This window comes from Notolepis coatsorum (assembly GCF_963971535.1).
Source record: "Notolepis coatsorum genome assembly, chromosome: 17".
NCBI classification, from domain to species: domain Eukaryota; kingdom Metazoa; phylum Chordata; class Actinopteri; order Aulopiformes; family Paralepididae; genus Notolepis; species Notolepis coatsorum.
This window is the reverse complement of record NC_140181.1, coordinates 19,663,282-19,682,481: the sequence shown is the minus strand read 5'-3', so window position 1 is coordinate 19,682,481 and position 19,200 is coordinate 19,663,282. Positions and strand designations below refer to the sequence as shown.

Genomic DNA, 19,200 nt, shown 5'->3' with positions numbered 1-19,200 from the left:
CCTCCACTGGCTCCCGATCAAGGAACTCATAAACTTCAAAATACTACTCCTCACCTTCAAAGCCCTCCATAGCCTGGCCCCCCCTACCTGACTGACCTCCTTCTCCCCTACCGCCCCACCCGTTCCCTCCGGTCCTCTTCCACTGCTTCCCTCACTGTCCCGTCCTCCAAACTAAAAGGTTTTGGTGATCGGGCCTTCTCACGTGCCGCACCCCGACTCTGGAACACCCTCCCTCAGAGACTCTCCCTCACTCGCCACCTTCAAATCCCGTCTCAAAACCCACCTGTTCTCCCTAGCATTTAACCTTCCCTACCCATAACCACCCTCCTCCATCCTGTTGTTATTGTGGCTCTATGTTCCTGTGTATTTCATATTGTTCCCTGTTTCCCCTGTGATTCTATGTTTCTTCTGTTTCTTTTGTTTCTGCCTACTGTTAGCGACTTCGGGTTACTGAGAAGCGCTCTATAAATTAAATGAATTATTATTATTATTACCAACTGTGTCTGAGTGTTTTATCTTAAGCTCAGCTTGAAAGAAGATTCAATTGATTATTTCAAGGACATCATTGACATGTGTTAGTTTGACAACTTAACAAGCTGAGTATCTAGCAGGCTGTGTATCTAGCAGGCTGAGTATCTAGCAGGCTGAGTATCTAGCAAGCTGCGTATCTAGCAGGCTGAGTATCTAGCAAGCTGCGTATCTAGCAGGCTGAGTATCTAGCAAGCTGCCTATCTACTGTAGCAAGCTGAGTATCTAGCAGGCTGCGTATCTAGCAGGCTGAGTTCCTAGCAGGCTGCATATCTAGCAGGCTGAGTATCTAGCAGGCTGAGTTCCTAGCAAGCTGAGTATCTAGCAGGCTGAGTTCCTAGCTGGCTGAGTTCCTAGCAGGATGAGTATCTAGCATGCTGAGTTCCTAGCAAGCTGAGTATCTAGCAGGCTGAGTATCTAGCAGGCTGAGTTCCTAGCAAGCTGAGTATCTAGCAGGCTGAGTTCCTAGCAAGCTGAGTATCTAGCAGGCTGAGTATCTAGCAGGCTGAGTTCCTAGCAAGCTGAGTATCTAGCAGGCTGAGTTCCTAGCAGGCTGAGTTCCTAGCAGGATGAGTATCTAGCATGCTGAGTTCCTAGCAAGCTGAGTATCTAGCAAGCTGAGTTCCTAGCAAGCTGAGTATCTAGCAGGCTGAGTTCCTAGCAAGCTGAGTATCTAGCAGGCTGAGTTCCTAGCAAGCTGAGTATCTAGCAGGCTGAGTTCCTAGCAAGCTGAGTATCTAGCAGGCTGAGTTCCTAGCAGGCTGAGTATCTAGCAGGCTGAGTTCCTAGCAGGCTGAGTATCTAGCAGGCTGAGTATCTAGCAGGCTGAGTTCCTAGCAAGCTGAGTATCTAGCAGGCTGAGTTCCTAGCAGGCTCAGTATCTAGCAGGCTGAGTTCCTAGCAAGCTGAGTATCTAGCAGGCTGAGTTCCTAGCAGGCTGAGTATCTAGCAGGCTGAGTTCCTAGCAGGATGAGTATCTAGCAGGTTGAGTTCCTAGCAAGCTGAGTATCTAGCAAGCTGTTTTCCATTTTATATGTGGTGTTTCATCCTCAAATAAAAGCAAATTGGAAATAATATTTCTGCAGCCAGCAATGATTTTGACTCCATTAAACAAGTTTATTCTTGTTACGTCAACAACACAATACAAATACAGAATGGAGTTAATTGGTACTATAACAAAACGCTACTGTATCGTGTCGTCAATATCAGCATGCACAGAGGACATTTGTGATTTCCCAAAAAATGCTTACAAACTTAAACCGCAAAAATAAGAGTTGAAAAGGAAGTCAGTGAGTAAAATAGTGCAACTGGTATAAAATGTCATTCCCATAATTGATGGAGAAAGAGGGATTGGAAAACTGTTGGACAACGATGATGAGTCTACATCCGAATCCTCTTCCCCTTGTAGTGCACCTGTGCATTCCCCACTATCTAATTAGAAGAATGGGATTGGTTTGATTATGAGGGAAGTGTTCATGAAGGCAAGTGAACACAAGCCCAGAGTGTAGGTGGGCGATGTTCTGTCAGACAGCAGTGGCAAAGCCTATGCGATTGTTACGGCGGTCGAACTCAGTGTAGTAGCGGGCAATGAAGTTGGCTCCCAAGATCCAGATAGGTCCTGCAGGGGGCGGCACATCCAAACCCCTGAAGGTGACCGTGCAGACGTCCCCTTCAAACTGGGACTGCTGAGAAACACAGGAACAGTTTGGTTAAAGCCCAGATGCAATCTGAATACCATATAGCCAGGTTATATTCATATATACGGTACATGTTTCAACAATTAAGTTGTCGATTAATTTAAAATAAGCTTATTGGAACTTTCTTTAGATCAATGCCATTCGGGCCATTCGGAGCCTTTATAAGGCTGGTTACTATGACCACACAAATCCACTGTTTATAAAGTCTCATGTTATGAAATTTATGATTTGGTTTATTATAAAATTATGCAAATAATGTACAGAGCTAAAGCAAAGGTATTCCCGGACGGTGTGCAAAGGTTCTATTGTTGGGGTTAACTTGTGGAACAATCCTTATATATATTTAAGAATGAGTCATTCACTTTTGGTTTTTAAGAAAATGGTTTGTATAGCTATTTTTGAAGATTACAAATGTGAATAAATTTTATTTTTTTGGTATTTTATTTTAGAATACTGTTTTGGAGTCTTCATTTTGTTAAGAATATAGGACAGGCATGTATAAGCATTATAATTCAGTCTGTACCTTTTCAGTCATGCCAAATCAAAGGTTGTTGAATGATTGTGCATTATTGTATTATGTGTGATGATGACTGAACTACTACTACTACTACTACTACTCCATATAGAACAACTACAAGTCAGTAATCCCCAGCAATTCTGGAAATAAATAAATAAACTAGGCCCCAAAAAAACCCAGACAGTCCCAATGGAGATTGTATTGGATAACGGTGAATCATGTTTTGAAACTGAGCAGATTCTGAAAAAGTGGGAAACCGACTATAGTAGTCTGTATGCTTGTAGTAGTCACCCTTTATTTGATGATGGTTTCCTAACAGAAATATGTAAGTTAAAATGTGAGGCCGAACTTGGGATGAGCAATAGCCCTACAGGTTGTGAATTATTAAATAGTGACATTACGTTAGACGAGGTACAGAGTGTAGTGGACAGAGCGAAACTGAATAAAGCTATGGGTATTGAGGAGTTGTCGAACGAGGTCCTTAAAACTCCCTATCTGCTGAATGTATTACACTGTTTATATCAAACTTGTTTTAACACAGGCACCATCCCCTCGATATGGAACAAGTCCATTATTAAGCCCATCCCCAAATCTGCAAAAGCTGACCCTAGAGTCCCACTAAATTACAGAGGTATTAGTTTGATCAGTACAGTTTATAAATTATACTCAAGTGTTCTTAATAATAGATTAAATAAATACTTAGAATATAATGAAATGTTGGTGGATGAGCAGAATGGGTTTAGGGCTAAGAGAGCTTGTATTGATCATGTTTTTGTTTTATCATCGGTGGTGAGAGCCAGATTGGACGAGGGCAAGAATACATTTGTTTGTTTTGTTGACTTTAAAAAAGCCTTTGACTGGATTAATAGAGAGCTTTTGGACTATAAATTAATCTGTTCTGGTATTGATGGACTATTTTATAAGGCTATCAAAAGCCTGTATAAGGTCCCATCTGCCTGTCTGCAGCTGAATGATGTTAGGACCGGCTGGTTCCCCACCCCATTTGGTGTAAAACAGGGAGATGTGCTTTCTCCTACTTTATTCGCCCTTTATGTTAATGACCTGGCGCAAGAAATCAAGCAAGCCAATCTTGGTATTCCAATAGATAATATAATCCTAAGTATTTTATTGTACGCTGATGATATTGTTTTGTTTGCAGAAAATGAAGCAAATTTACAAAACATGTTGAATATTATGAGTTCTTGGTGCATGAAATGGAGACTTGCGATTAACAGTGAAAAAACACAGATTATGCACTTTAGGAAAAAACACGAACAGCAGAGTAGCCATAAGTTTCAATTTGGACCAACGCCCCTGATTTACACACATTCTTATAAATATCTTGGTTTCACCTTTAATGAGTACATGTGCTTCATAGAAGGAAGGAAAATACTGTCTGAGTCAGCAGGAAGGGCGCTAGGGGGCGTGTTGAGTAAAATGAAAGTGTGCACTGACCTTGGGTTTTCAACATTTACACAATTATTTGATTCAATGGTGGGTTCTGTTTTGTTTTATGCTGCTGGAGTATGGGCTTTTGATGATGCACCGGAATGTAATGCGATCCAGAACCGGGCCATAAGATACTTTTTAGGAGTCCATAAATACACACCAAAAGGGGCTATAGAAGGGGACATGGGGTGGGATTCTTGCTTAGTCAAGCAAAAAGGTGAAATGGTGAGGTTATGGAACCGCCTGGTCCAGCTGCCAAATGGCAGGGTGACTAAAAAGATTTTTAATTGGGACAGAGCACACGGTCATCCCTGGTCAAGAGAGATGTCTATGATTTTTTCTTCTACTGACTTGAGTATGATTTTTATGAACAATTTGCAGTGTAAGGTTCACATAATTAAAACAAAATTATCAACAATCCATCAGGATAAGTGGAAGGTGGAGATTTTGAAAAAACCTAAACTTAGAAAATATATTGCAATTAAAAATGAGTATTTTACTGAACCTTATGTAATGTTAAACTTAAAGAGAAGACGGAGGTCTCTGTGTGCCCAGTTGAGGTCTGGCACCCTGCCATTGGCTGTGGAAGTGGGTAGATTCCAGGGTAAACCTGAGGAGGAGCGGTTGTGTGTTCTGTGTGATCTGGGAGTGGTGGAGGATGAATATCATTTTGTTTTTTATTGCCCTTTGTACACCACTTTGAGGAGGGCTTTATTTGAAAAAATTCAAATTGTAAACCCAGATTTGTTTTGGCAGTCTGAGAGCTGTATGTTGAGTTGTTTTTTTGTGGAGGACATCTTCGGTTTTGCAGGATTTTTGGAGAAGGCATGGCACCTGAGACAAAACACACTGTATCCTATATAATTGTATTTGAATTCACCTTGTTTTTCTGTTTATTTACATTGAGTACAGCTTGTGTTATATTACGTTTTATTGTATTTTCTTGTATTTTTTTTATGGCCATCTTGGTCTATGTCATTTGTTAAGTAATTGGTAAAGTATATTATTATATACTTATTGTTATGTGTCTTGTAAGCCCATATGGGCTGGGCATACATCTGTATGTAAGACACGAAAATAAAAAATATCAAATCAAATCAAATCAAATCAACTACTACTACTACTACTACTACTACTACTACTACTACTACTACTACTACTACTACTACTACTACTACTACTACTACTACTACTACTACTACTACTACTAATGTAAATCAGAACATAGGAAATAGAACACAGGAAATATAATTAAAAACACATCCACCTCTTGTTTAAAGTGAGTCATTGTATCAAAAGCTCAGTCAATCAACTAGAATGAAAACGTCTCCTATCTTTGTTGAGTTTTTGTTTCATGTGATGGGGCTAACTGGTTTACATTTGAATTACAGATTGGGTATTTATATGAGGTAAAAACGTTTTGGCAACGTTTTCATCCTACCTACCCATAAGATGTAGTCCTCCTGAGTGAGTGCATACTCCTGGCCTCCCAGGTGAAAGGTGATGCTTGGTAAGGATTGCACTATATCACAGTTTATTTTGTACTGGAGAAGAGAACAAAACAACCCATTTAGGATCACTTAGTTACAACATGTATTACGGTGGAATAAATTAACCCTTGCACCGAAGAACCATATAACTCAGTTTTTACATTTCTTCGGACAGCCTTTTGTATATTTGCAGTTGTAAAGTAAATTCAAACCACTTGTGTGGATGTGGTATATCGCAATACTCAACCTCTACTGTTTTTAATTATGAATGAAGACAATATTGTTACTTACCATCTTTAGATGATAACGTTTGAAATCAGTGAAAAACTTAAAACAGAGTTATATGGTTTTTTGTCTGCGGCACTATACACATTTTTACAAGGCAATATGTGGCTTGTTACCCCACTCTCATCCATCTGGGCTCCAATGGTCTTCATCAGTGCAGACACAGAGGAGGCGGGGCCTGTGATGTAGGAGGAGCCAGTGTCAATCACTGCAGTGCAGCCCTCCATACAGAACATCATCTCGGCGCCCACTGACACACTGGAGGAACAAGAGCAGAGGAAGAGTGAGAGAAGTGCTGTGTGTGTGTGTGTGTGTGTGTGTGTAGTGTGTGTAGGTGTGTGTGTGTGTGTGTGTGTGTGTGTGTGTGCGTGCGTGCGTGTGTGTGTGTGTAGGTGTGTTTGTGTGTGTGTGTGTGTGTGTGCGTGCGTGCGTGTGTGTGTGTAGGTGTGTGTGTGTGTGAGTGTGCATTCAGGACACAACCTCTGCAGAGGTGCATATCAATAGTTGATGGGAGGCGACACCTGAATTGATACACATAAGGCAGCTGACGCCCATTTGATGAGATGACATCTCTGGGACTGAGCAGATTTTATGTTCTTATTTAATGCATATATTCAGAGTTAATTATATTGTTTACACTGCCTATTTTTTACTTCTACTGTACTATAATTGTATTGCCTGTATTTATGTCTTCTACTATTACCCTGCCCATACCTGTACCCCCCTCCCCCCTCCCCCATGCTGCTATGATGCCTGAATTTACCCAAGGGGACAAATACAGGAATATCTTATCTTATTCTTAGATATGATTGAGTCCAGAATTCCATAACTGTGTCTATAGTTGAGGAGATAACAGTGGATGAAGTAAAACACAATAGTCACTCTTAAATATTCGCTCATGGCCTAACTTTTACTTAATTCAATTAATTGTAATTAAACTTTCCGGGGGACCCCCTGGGACACACTCAAGGACCCCTGGGGGTCCTCAGACCCTACTTTGACAATCAATGCTGTGATCTAATGGTCACAGAGGTGGTGACGGGGGTGGAGTTTTTTGACCGGTATTACACCCTGCAGCCAAGACACCTTGAGGGCTCATATTGGGTCAGTTTATGATCTTAATAGACAAAAGGGACTGCAGGGGAGTTTGGGATATTAACCCTTGTACTACCATACTACAAAGTGTTAACGTGTTCACTACTACACTATAGGCAGTTAACCGTTTGTAATGTGGTAGTGAAAGGTTAACTTTCTGTAGTGTGATAGTGAAAGGTTAATCTTCTGTAGTGTGGTAGTGAAAGTGTTAACCTTCTGTAGTGTGGTAGTGAAAGATTAATCGTCTGTAGTGTGGTAGTGGAAGGGTTAAAAAGGTCATGTCTAACAGTTGGTGATGGTTCTCAGGCGACCATAAGGTCAAGTTGTACTTGGTTGGGAACGCTTGTAATCTGGCTTTGAGAGTAAAGCGGAGAATAAAGAAACTTGAATGTCCTTGTCGTTCAGCTGCATGGCAGTACAAAGATGTGGGCACAGACTGTCACACACACACACACGCACACGCACACACACACACACACACACACACACACACACACACACACACACACACACACACACACACACACACACACACACACACACACACACACAGTGTAGACTGAACCCCTCACCCTTTCATGTTGACCTGCCATTTGCCGGTCTCGCTGGTGGTCATGTAGTTGAATGTTCCAGTGTAGTAGTCTGGGTCTGTCCCTCCCAGCACCAGTTCTCCACCTGGAGAGTGCTTTGGGTCCCTGAAGAAACAACAGCCTTCAAACCACAATGTAGAACCAGGATACAGTGTATATTAAATGGCTGCATATCATCAAATGCTGCCACAGAGACTACTTCAGCCCTTCTGTTGTTGGCATTTTGACTTAGACGTTTAGGAGATATTGCTCTCAATTTACATTTTACATTGCGGATAGTTTGGAAATATTCCTCCCCCGTAAGACGATTGTGGCTTGTTATTCAGTCAAACCAGACCAGGCTGCAGAAACAAATTAGTGGGGGGGCATAGAATGTTCTCGGGGGGGCACAATGGTTTTTCAACACAGGTTCCCTTTTATACGTTTCAGCTGGGCTTGGCTTGATTGGCGCTGCCCACGGTGCTGAACTAAACAGCAGAGAGGCAATTGAAAAATCTAATTTCTCTCTATCTTAAGAACTTTCACTTATACAAAAACAGACTGAATGGATATATATAACAGACCTGCTGGGGCAGCGGACTGAGAGCAGGGGACACAAACAGGCTGGATAAGATGGTCAAGAAGGCCAGTAGCGTGGTTGGGTGGAGCTGGACTCTAGCGAGGGTGGCGGAGAGGAGGAACCTTGCTAAGCTTCAGGCCATCAGGGAAAACCCCTCCCACCCACTATACACAGACTTGGCTGACAGGAGGAGCATGTTATAGGCTCACACTACCTAAATGCAGCACTGAACGGCACAGGAAGTCCTTCATTCCGACAGCCATCAGACTATACAATGCATCACTGTGCCTCACTGCATCACTGAGCACAGAGTGACAATTACCATCTTCCTGGACTCTTACTTTTTAAACAGCACTGTGCATTATTACACCTACTGTAGACTTCAGTATATTTTTACTGTATTTATTTACTGTATCTTTTATTCTATTTTTATTCTATTTCATTTTATTCTATTCTTAGGCCATTTGTTTTGTTATTCTTATTTGTGACTTGTTCTGTCTAAATGTTTAATGTTGAGTGATTTGCAGTGTCAAATTTCCCTCAGGATAATACATTTATATTCTATTCTATTCTATATCTTTGAAAAGTCTCCATTTATTCAACACTTCTGAATTCACTGACAAACTGAACTGAACTGACAAAAATAAGGTGCATAAAAAAGCAAACAAAATTCCTCCACAGGCTACTCACCATCATTAGTAGAGCGGCAAGCGGCGTTTGGGGACAGAGTGAAATCCTCTTAAAACACTGCCCCTCCACTCATTCCTGAACTTTTTTGTTAAGTCCTTCTCAAATGCCAACTGAATTAAATTGGCCTTAGTTGCGTCGATGAAGCATACTAAGGCGATGTTCTGTAAAGACGTTCTTGAGGGTAGAAAACGAATTCTCACAGAGTGCCGTGCTAGCTTCAGTAGTGTTGTTGTTGACATCAGTGCCCACTAGGGCTGTCCCCGACTAAGGATTTGGATAGTTGACTTTGATTGAAAAAAAAAAAAAAAAAACGTTTTTTTACCAGGGTGGGCACAGCTGACTCAGTGGGCGGGCCCGGCCCCCTAATGCCCGCCCATGGCGCCGGGACTGAGTCAAACTAACATTACAGCATGGTGAAGGGGTCCTGGTATCCAGCTAAGCTAACTGGAGGGTGTTCAGCTTGCCTAGGCTATATACCTATACACAGGGTTCGAATTATCACCTGAGAGCTATGGGGGCCCCCTGAATTTTTTTTTTTTTACAATTTTTTTCCTGAAATTGTGGCTGTTTTCGAAGTCATATTTAGAGGAATATCTCATTAGGATTAGTCTAATACTAAGTAATAATGACATCACACAACAGTCTAATCATTAGACTATTGTGTGATGTCATTATTCAGTCTCATTCTTAACCATCAATATTTGTTCATTTTCTTACTCACCTCTGATATATAATGCCATATTTACATATTTGCATTTTGCATCTGATAAAATACAAAATTTTATTTGAAAAATTAGACCAAATTTATGAACTTGAATTAACATTTATTTGTCTCTGCACTTATACATCGAAAACTAACAAAATAATCGAATGGAAAATAAATAGTTGTATGGCACAACAGCAGCATTTATCAGGATACAGTAAGTAACATTATCATCTGATAATAAAATGAACATAAAATAAATACTTGTATAAATCAAAATAAATAATGTTATAAACAAAGGTAATCAAGAACTGAATGAAAAATAAATTACAAGTCATAAGGGGGTTCAATTTGGTATAAGGCAACCTTTCTTTAGCGACAGTATATGCTGCCCTGAATGAACTTGGCTGTCTCCTTGAGCAAAGCAGATGTGATTTTGCTCACTTTTCTTGGAAGCACTTCCTTCTGGTTCTGACTTTCTATTTCTATAGCTTGCTTATGAGCAACGCTATCACTGTGCAAGTATATTTTCTTCCTCAACTTCTTGCTCTGAGAGCTAGTCACAGTCCCATTCATCCACTGCTCTGCCAAATGGGCTCCAAATGATTTATTTAACAATATCTAGTGGCGTTTTTACATGGAAGGCAGCCAATGCATCCCTCCTTGGCAAATAACCAGCTATATTTATTTTTCCAAAAGTTCCACTGACTCGGACCCCAGCATTGTGGTGGTTGAGTAGCAGTCCAGGTCTAGTGGTGGAGACTCGGGTCTGGCAGTGGCAACCGGCGCGGTAACAATAACAGGTGCACTGCGCACAGGAGCAGCAGAGCTAACACTAGTACTAGCACTAGCAGTGTCAACTTCAGTGACAGTAGCGCTGCTAGCTGCTGCACTAACAGTGTCAGTCTTTGGCCTTTTTATAAAACCAAAGCTGTCCAGCTTTGTACAGCCTTGCGGCGGGTTGAGCCTTTTTTTTGGCGGTATGTGGCGTACTGTTTAGTGTTTATGTTTTCAGTTGCAGGACACGGACCGGCAGCCTTCTGTTTACATCAGCTGCTTGCTGCTTCTTCTTCACTAGGTTGGAGTAGCATTAAACTTATGGGGCGACGCTCATGGGCGACGCATAGCGGCTTGGAGGTGAAATGCAGCCTATTCCACAACATTAATTACTCTGTTCTTTTAAAAACTGAAAAGAAAAATATGATCTATTAACAATTTATTTAGGTAACATAAATAATACTAATTCGTACATAAAAAAAAAAAAAAAAAAAACATATAATTTTTTTTGAGAGACCCCCACAGGGGGTCTTGACTATGGGGGCTCAGACTATAGCTATGGGGGCTGAGCCCCCATTGGCCCCCTCATAATTCGAACACTGCCTATACAGCTTATCTTATGTAAGGCTTAAGGTGAGATTTGTTTGGGGGGGGGGGGGGTTATATATTTATTTTTTGGTTAAGCAGACATGTACATCGGGAAAGACTTGGATGCAGACATGGATAAAATGCAACTGTTGATATATTACACAGAAGATAATCAGCTAAATGTGCTTCAGTCATTCAGATGCAGTGGGGGGCTGAAACAATGCCTGGGACTGCACAGACGGGAACATGTCTATGTTCCCCGGGTCCTATGTTCGGCTACCGGGGAACATAGGACCCGGGGAACATAGGGATGACCCCGCACAGACCATCACATTACCTGAGGCAACACCCTCCCAGCTGCCAGATGCAGCCATGGTGGCTATCGGTTAGTCAGTGTTTTTTTGTACTATGGATAAATGGCCACTGCCCATAAGATGGATAGGAACAAATGATGAAGTTATGAATCATCATAATTCATTCAGGGGGAACGTTTTAGAACAAATAACACTATTGCCGATTTGCACTTGACGGCGGTCGGGAAAAAAACCATTTGCTGTGTAAACACACATTCAGTAGCATGTGTAGCATAGTGGTGACATCTGAGCTCTACTGAGTTCTCAATGTAACATTAATGTGCATGGACCTCAGGATGAACAGTTGTTACTTTGACCCTGATGATAATGGGGATCTGAATAATCAATCAAATGAACGCTGGTTCAGGTCAGGGGGGTAAGGGGTTAGTTGGCACCGGTTCTTCAACCCACCTGCTGTAGTAGACGGAGAACACCTCTTCCTTTAGGACATGTTGGGACATGATGCGGTCGAACACCGGAGTGATTCCATCAATGGCCACGTTGGGGTAACCCATCCCCAGGACGCCGTCAAACTTAGCAAAGATGAAGGGCATGGCGGAGAGGGAGGTGGCTTCAGCAAACACCTGAACCACAGGGATACCACCAACCTAGGGACGCAGAAGGTGCTGAAAGGTCAAAGGAATGTAGCTTGTTGGGGGTGGAGAGCCATGGTGAGAACATGGTTTATTATACATTCTGTCAAATCATGTATTCATCATCACAACAAACAACAACCACCATTGCCACAACAACAACCACCACAACAACAACAACCATCACCACAACAACCACAACAACAACAACAACAAAAACAACAACAACCATCACCACCACAACAACAACAACAAGAACTATCACCACTACAGCAACAACAACTAGAATGGGTGCTCATTGAAGCTCATTATGTCCACATGTTATAGTGGGTCATCATAAATAGTTCCACCCAATGAATGAAGGACGTATGACATGTACACATACGTTTTATGTTGTCTCTTGTGGCCTTTTGATTTGAAGCTAGAGTCCCTCTTTAGAATTGATCGTTTTAAAGAAAGAAATGGACACCTTCTTGACATGTAGATTAATATTGTCTGTTTGCATGATGTTTTCTTTTTAGTATCTGTCTGCTCTCACTATCTTGTTTGTTTTAAAATGTCTTGGCCAGCGTCCACTTGAAAAAGAGGTGGAAATATCAATGTGATTACCCTGGTTAAACAACATCAATGTGATTACCCTGGTTACATATCAATGTGGTTACCCTGGTTACGTATCAATGTTATTACCCTGGTTAAATATCAATGTGATTGTCCTGGTTAGCTACATATCAATGTGGTTACCCTGCATGGTTACATATCAATGTGGTTACCCTGGTTACATATCAATGTGGTTACCCTGGTTACCAATGTGGTTACCCTGGTTACATATCAATGTGGTTACCCTGGTTAAATAAAGGATACAAAGAAAAGCACATCAATATTTCAAGCCCATGCATATCTTGTGTCTTACCTATTTTATTTTTCTATGTTTATTTTTTTCTATGCCTATTTTTTATTATTGTATTTTGCACAATCAATGCGGGCATGACCACCCGCATTTCACTGTATGCCCTGGTATGTATGTGACAAAATAAACATCTTGATTCTTGATTCATCAAAACGCAACTCAGTGTAACTGGGTTTAAAGTAAACACATGGAAAGAGACAATAAACCACACAATTATAACATCTGCAACACTTAACAACTAAAACCACACATTTTGCTGCAAGCCCAAACCATGCTGGGACGGAGGGAGTGGCCAACTGTCTAGTATTGCAATGTCTCTGTGCTGACCCTGATACCTGTATGTCATGTATGTCCCAATGCCATACATGTCATGATGTCATATATGTTGTGTATGTCCTAAAGTGATTGATTGATTGATTGAAAACTTTATTAACAGATTGCAGAATGGGTACAATACAGTACGGCTCAATACACACAATTGTTAAGGGGATGCAGACCAGAGAAAGACTTTCGTCTTGTTTACATCAGGGTCCCCCATTTTCAATTCATCAGGACATATATGACATACATGACATACAGATAGACAGTACTGCTACATCTATACATTTATGACATACCAGATTTGCAAATACAGTACTGTTTGTGATACAAAAAGAGTCCAGAAAAGAGTATATACATTTGACGTAAAAACTGTACATTGTGGGGAGGTTGGGTAGGTGGGGTGGGTGGGGGGGGGGCTGTACATTGGAGGTGGTTCATGGGTGGGGTGGGGGGGTTGGAGGAGGGGTGGGTGGGGAACACTGTACAACTGTACAAGCAAAACTGTACATTGGAATATTGACAAAACCATACTTGGTCATTTACTGTACATTGGAGGGGGTTGGGTTAGGACATTTACAGTACATGGGCCGGTTTCGAATTGCAGTCTCCTGTAGGTGTTCTTTGAGAGTGGTTTTGAAAGTGGGTAGTGATTCACATTCCTTTACAGCTTTGGGTAGGGCGTTCCACATTGATGTGGCATAATTGCGAAACGTGTTTAGTCCCTTGTTTGAGCCGAATCTGGGTTTAACATGATTTGTGGAGCTCCCTCTGGTGTTGTGATCGTGGTATTCACTGACCTTTGGGAAGTATTTTGACATGTACATGGGTACCTTGGTCGTGTAGTGTATCTTGTAGACCAGACCCATTGCAAGTTGCTGTACTCTGTCGTCTACTCTAAGCCATCCTAGGTTGTCAAAGTGGGCAGGGGTGAGGTGGGTTCTAGGAGTCAGGTCAAGCAGTAGTCTGACCAGTTTGTTTTGAGATGTTTGTAATTTTGTTTTTAGCGCCTTTGAGGTGCTTTGGTACCATGAGTCGTAGTACCCTTGAATGAGTGCTCCTGCCAGAGTCTTCAGAGTATTCTTGTTTACCAGAGAGGAGATCCGGTACAAGAATCGAGTTCGTTGGTTGACTTTTTTTATTACATTGGATGCCATTTTGTCACAGGAAAGATTAGCCTCTAGGATGGAACCCAGGTAGGTAATTTCATCTTTCCTTGTGACAATATTGTCACCCACTGTAACTGAGAAGCCGTCGGTCATGCTGAGTTTGTTATTTGAACCGAAGAGAATGGACTCTGTTTTGCCCATGTGTAATGATAGTTTAATTGTTATCAGCGAGCCATATGCAGATTTTGCCTAGTTCCGAGCTGAGGGTTTTTTCAACCTGTAACTTGTTCTTGTCAGAGACCAGCAGGGCTGAGTCGTCTGCGAACAAGAACAAGTTGTCATTTTGAAATGTCACTATGAATTGAAAATGGGGGACCCTGATGTAAACAAGACAAACGTCTTTCTCTGGTCTGCATCCCTTTAACAATTGTGTGTATTGAGCCGTACTGTATTGTACCCATTCTGCAATCTGTTAAATAAAGTTTTCATTCATTCATTGTTCACACCCCCTGCAGTGGTCTCGGTGGCAGCATTTGAAGCTGTTGTTGTCGCCCTCTGGTGGTAAAAAGGTGAACTAAACCAATGACTACATGAAAGTCAATGGAAAATGCAGTAAATTAATTCCTCCTGCTCCGCCTACCGTGGTGGACATAAATAACAACAACCACAACAACAACAACAACAACAAACCCCTTGTTGGAAAAGGTCCTTAATTTCAAACTCACCACAACTACATCCTCACTCAGAAATCCCCGAACATTCCCAGAAGCGTACTGGATGGAAAACCCCGTCCCGTTGTCAATGTGAGTCCGAGATTTGGAGGCATCGTACCTGTTGTGAGTGACTGAGACGTTCAAAATTCACTTGAGTCGTAAATATCACATTGTATCTGGGAAAACATATTGTGCGACTTTGAAATTTTGTCTGTATGATTGTGCGTGTGTGTGTGTGTGCGCGCGTGCTCACAGCAGGCGGTAGAGAAAGGTGAGCAGCTTTGCGACGGCACCCACAGGTTAGCAGAGCCCGTATCAAACACCACGTTAAACATCTGGGGAGGAGAGCCGATACAGATCTCCCCAAAGTACTGCGTCTGACATGGAGAAACAAAGAACGTTTTAATATTAATACACAACACAGGTCTGATTTTCATATATAATGCACCAATTTCATCAATGACTAAACTGAGGAAAACAAAATCAAACCACGTGAAAATTACTCAATAATCAACTAGGCTGCAGTAAAAAAAAACATAAACATAAAGACGGACAACACGCTCATCACAGACAAGCTGGATGTAGGCAATTACATTTTCTTCACAAACATAGACGACTTCAAACTGGAAATGGTAACAATTGATGAGGTACTCAAAAAACTGAGCGCCCTCCAACCTAACATCCCCTCCAAATTCCTCAGAGACTCAGCAGCTGCCATCACCCCAGTCATCATCACACACATAATAAACCTCTCCATAAAACAGGGACACGTCCCCAAGGACTTATATATTCTCTCCCCACCGTATGTATATTTCTCTCCCACCAACCCACCCCCTCCTAATGTACAGTCTCCTCCCCACCGTATGTATATTTCTCTCCCCACCGTATGTATATTTCTCTCCCACCAACCCACCCCCTCCTAATGTACAGTCTCCTCCCCACCGTATGTATATATTCTCTCCCCACTGTATGTATATTTCTCTCCCACCCACCCACCCCCTCCTAATGTACAGTCCCCTCCCCATCATATGTATATACTCTGTCAGGATCTATGGGTAACAGTACTGTATATTTGCATATTGTATATGTCACAAATGTAACAGTACTATATACCTGTATGTCATGTATGTCCCTATGCCATAAATGTCATGATGTCATGTATGTTGTGTATGTCATAAATGTCACTATGAATTGAAAATGGGGGACCCTGATGTAAACAAGACAAACGTCTTTCTCTGGTCTGCATCCCCTTAACAATTGTGTGTATTGAGCCGTACTGTATTGTACCCATTCTGCAATCTGTTAAATAAAGTTTTCATTCATTCATTCATTCCAAGTTTCATTTAGGGAGACATGAGACATTTTAAAACGACTAATTTATGCAACGAGATGTGAGGAATCGACTGAAATGTTCTTCTTTTGTTGTTTTCAGCAGATAAATTATGTGTTTATTGAAACACTTCCTTGAACATCTGGAAAAGGTTATTCTAAGTTAACTTAAATTACTATGAAACGTTCATAATGTGTAGACGAATAGGGTTTTCTTTACCGTGACATTTACCTTCTTCCTCAGAAGCATCACTGGAGTTCCCCGTCGAAACGTCAAGGTAAAGAAAATCCTACTAGTTACACATGAATGTTTTATAGTAGCTGACAGTTGGAATTGTAGATGAAAAACAATCTTTCTGTAACTTTCGTAGCCCAATGTATTTATCAACAGTGGCCTATATTAACCCTTCTCGGTTTCATAATGTTTATAAAACTCATACGCGTCCAAGAGGTCTGTCAATCAGCATCAGAATTAAACTTAATTTTTTCTTCTCTAGTATGACAACCATTTTGTTTACAGATGGTATCTCAGATTGAGCCTTTAAAGAATATGATATTTAAATATATATACGTTTTTTCCCCCTTAATACCCTTTCACTGCCACACGACAGCCGGTTAACCCTTTCACTGTGACAATACAGAAGGTTAGCCCTTTACTATCACACAACCGTGATAGTAAATGATGCTAATGATGGAGCATCGCCGTCGGTTGTGTGATAGTAAAGGGCTAACCTTCTGTCGTGTGGCAGTGAAAGGGTTAATTCTCATACGGATCACACAGGTCATAAAGGTCATGAAGTATTAGTGTCTCACGTCCAGGTAGTTGATTAAGGGCGTGGGAGCCGTCCCGTTGCTCGGGTCGTCTCCGCTCCTCTGGGCCAGTTCGGCCAACACGTGGTCGGGTGAAACGCCCATCTCCACCAGAGTCTCCCTGATGGACGGCATCTTCCTGAGGGTGACCCTGGAGACAAAGCAGACGCAGGATGAAGCACCTCCCCCGGTGGGTAGCAGTCAGTGTGCAGAAGAAGTGTTACGAGTCAGGGGATACAGTACTCTGGGAGATGTTGATTGATTGATTGATTGATTGATTGATTGATTGATTGAAAACTTTAATTAACAGATTGCAGAATGGGTACAATACAGTACAGATCAAGACACACAATTGTTAAGGGGGTGCAGACCAGAGAAAGACTTTCGTCTTCTTTACATCAGGGTCCCCTTTATTTTCAATTCATAATGACATTTATGATATACACAATATACAGATATACAAATCGAATCTAATCATCTAATCTAAACTAATCATGACATTTATGACATACATGACATACAGATATGCAGTACTGTTACATTTGTGACATACAAGATATGCAAATATACAGTATTGTTAAACAGATCCTAACAGTAAATATATACATACGAGGGGGAGGGAACTGTACATTAGGAGGGGGTGGGAGGGCGGTTCAGACATTTACGGGGGCCAGTTTCTAATTGCAGCCTCCCGTAGGTGCTCTTTGAGAGTGGTTTTGAAGGTGGGTAGGGATTCAATCTTTTTTTACGGCTGTGGGTAGGGCGTTCCACATTGATGTGGCATAATTGTTTTAGGAGAAACAGTAGTCTGACCAGTTTGTTTTGTGATGTTTGTAATCTTGTTTTAGTGCCTTTGAGGTGCTTTGGTACCATGAGGTGCAAGCATAGTCGTAGTACCCTTGAATGAGTGCTCCTGCCAGAGTCTTCAGGGTATTCTTGTTTACCAGAGAGGAGATCCGATACAAGAATCTTGTTCTTTGGTTGACTTTTTTGATTACATTGGATGCCATTTCGTCACAGGAAAGATTTTCCTCTAGGATGGAACCCAGGTATGTAATTTCATCTTTCCTTGTGACAATATTGTCACCCACTGTAACTGAGAAGCCGTTGGTTTTGCTGAGTTTGTTATTTGATCCGAAGAGAATGGACTCTGTTTTGCCCATGTGTAATGATAATTTGTTATCAGCGAGCCATATGCAGATTCTGCCGAGTTCTGAGCTGAGGGTTTGTTCAACCTGTAACTTGTTCTTGTCAGAGACCAGCAGGGCTGAGTCGTCTGCGAACAGGAACAAGTTCCAGTCACAAGCTGATGACATTGCATTTGCATAAATTAGGAACAGTAATGGTCCTAGTATGCTTCCTTGTGGAACACCACAGCTCACTGTGAGGGGGGGTATCTTCATTTTCTCCTGCTGAGAATCTGACAATAATAAACTATTCCACCATCGTCCCAGAACCAACATTATTTTTGCAACATTATACAAAAAAAGTGTCCAATTTATAAAAGGACAACTTTTTTCTTTCTTTCAAAAAAGGTTATCAAAGAGTTGACATGTGAATAAAACACATATTTTAACTTTTATGAACACAAACATGTGGGGTTCCTCTGTGGGCGCAGCTAAAGCAATCATGTTGCACAGCAGACCCTTCTATTCAGATAGAGATGGATCAACACAGTTTGGGTTCTTTCTCCACCCGTAACCTTTATATCATCACGGCAGACGCGCTAGCGCTATATATGGACAAAGAAAATTCTTACCGTCGCAAAGCATGCCCGATGGTGGTCGTCAGTGACAGTACAACCACATACATCCAGTAGTTCATCAACTGGGCCATGGAGATCTTCTGTGATGACAGGCGGGGAAAAGCAGCAGGTTATACACGGTGAACGAGCGGAGCAAGTTATATACAGTAGAGGTTTTCACACCAAGTCACGTTATCTCTCTGCGCTTTTACGAGTAGGTGAACGCTTCTCCTCTCTCTCTCTCTCCAGCAGCTCTCTTCTTGTACTCTTTTATACCTTCATGGGCCACTGCCTGTGTGACTGGGAGCTCTCCTAGAAGTGACCACCAAAAACAAGCCCCCCCTCCCCCTGTCGTT

General features: G+C 41.6%; 1 protein-coding gene across 1 annotated transcript; it reads right to left on the bottom strand.

Moving 5' to 3' along the window:
- Positions 1–2,051: 2,051 nt before the first annotated feature.
- Positions 2,052–18,936, bottom strand: LOC311243370 (renin-like; the record flags this gene model as incomplete). The annotated part of the gene is made up of 9 exons (XM_084332574.1): positions 2,052–2,213; positions 5,637–5,735; positions 6,083–6,224; positions 7,634–7,756; positions 11,733–11,929; positions 14,974–15,092; positions 15,215–15,338; positions 17,104–17,251; positions 18,860–18,936. The coding sequence occupies 9 exons, from the start codon at positions 18,934–18,936 to the stop codon at positions 2,052–2,054; spliced, it is 1,191 nt and encodes a 396-aa protein (XP_084188700.1).
- Between the last annotated feature and the right edge of the window lie 264 nt (positions 18,937–19,200).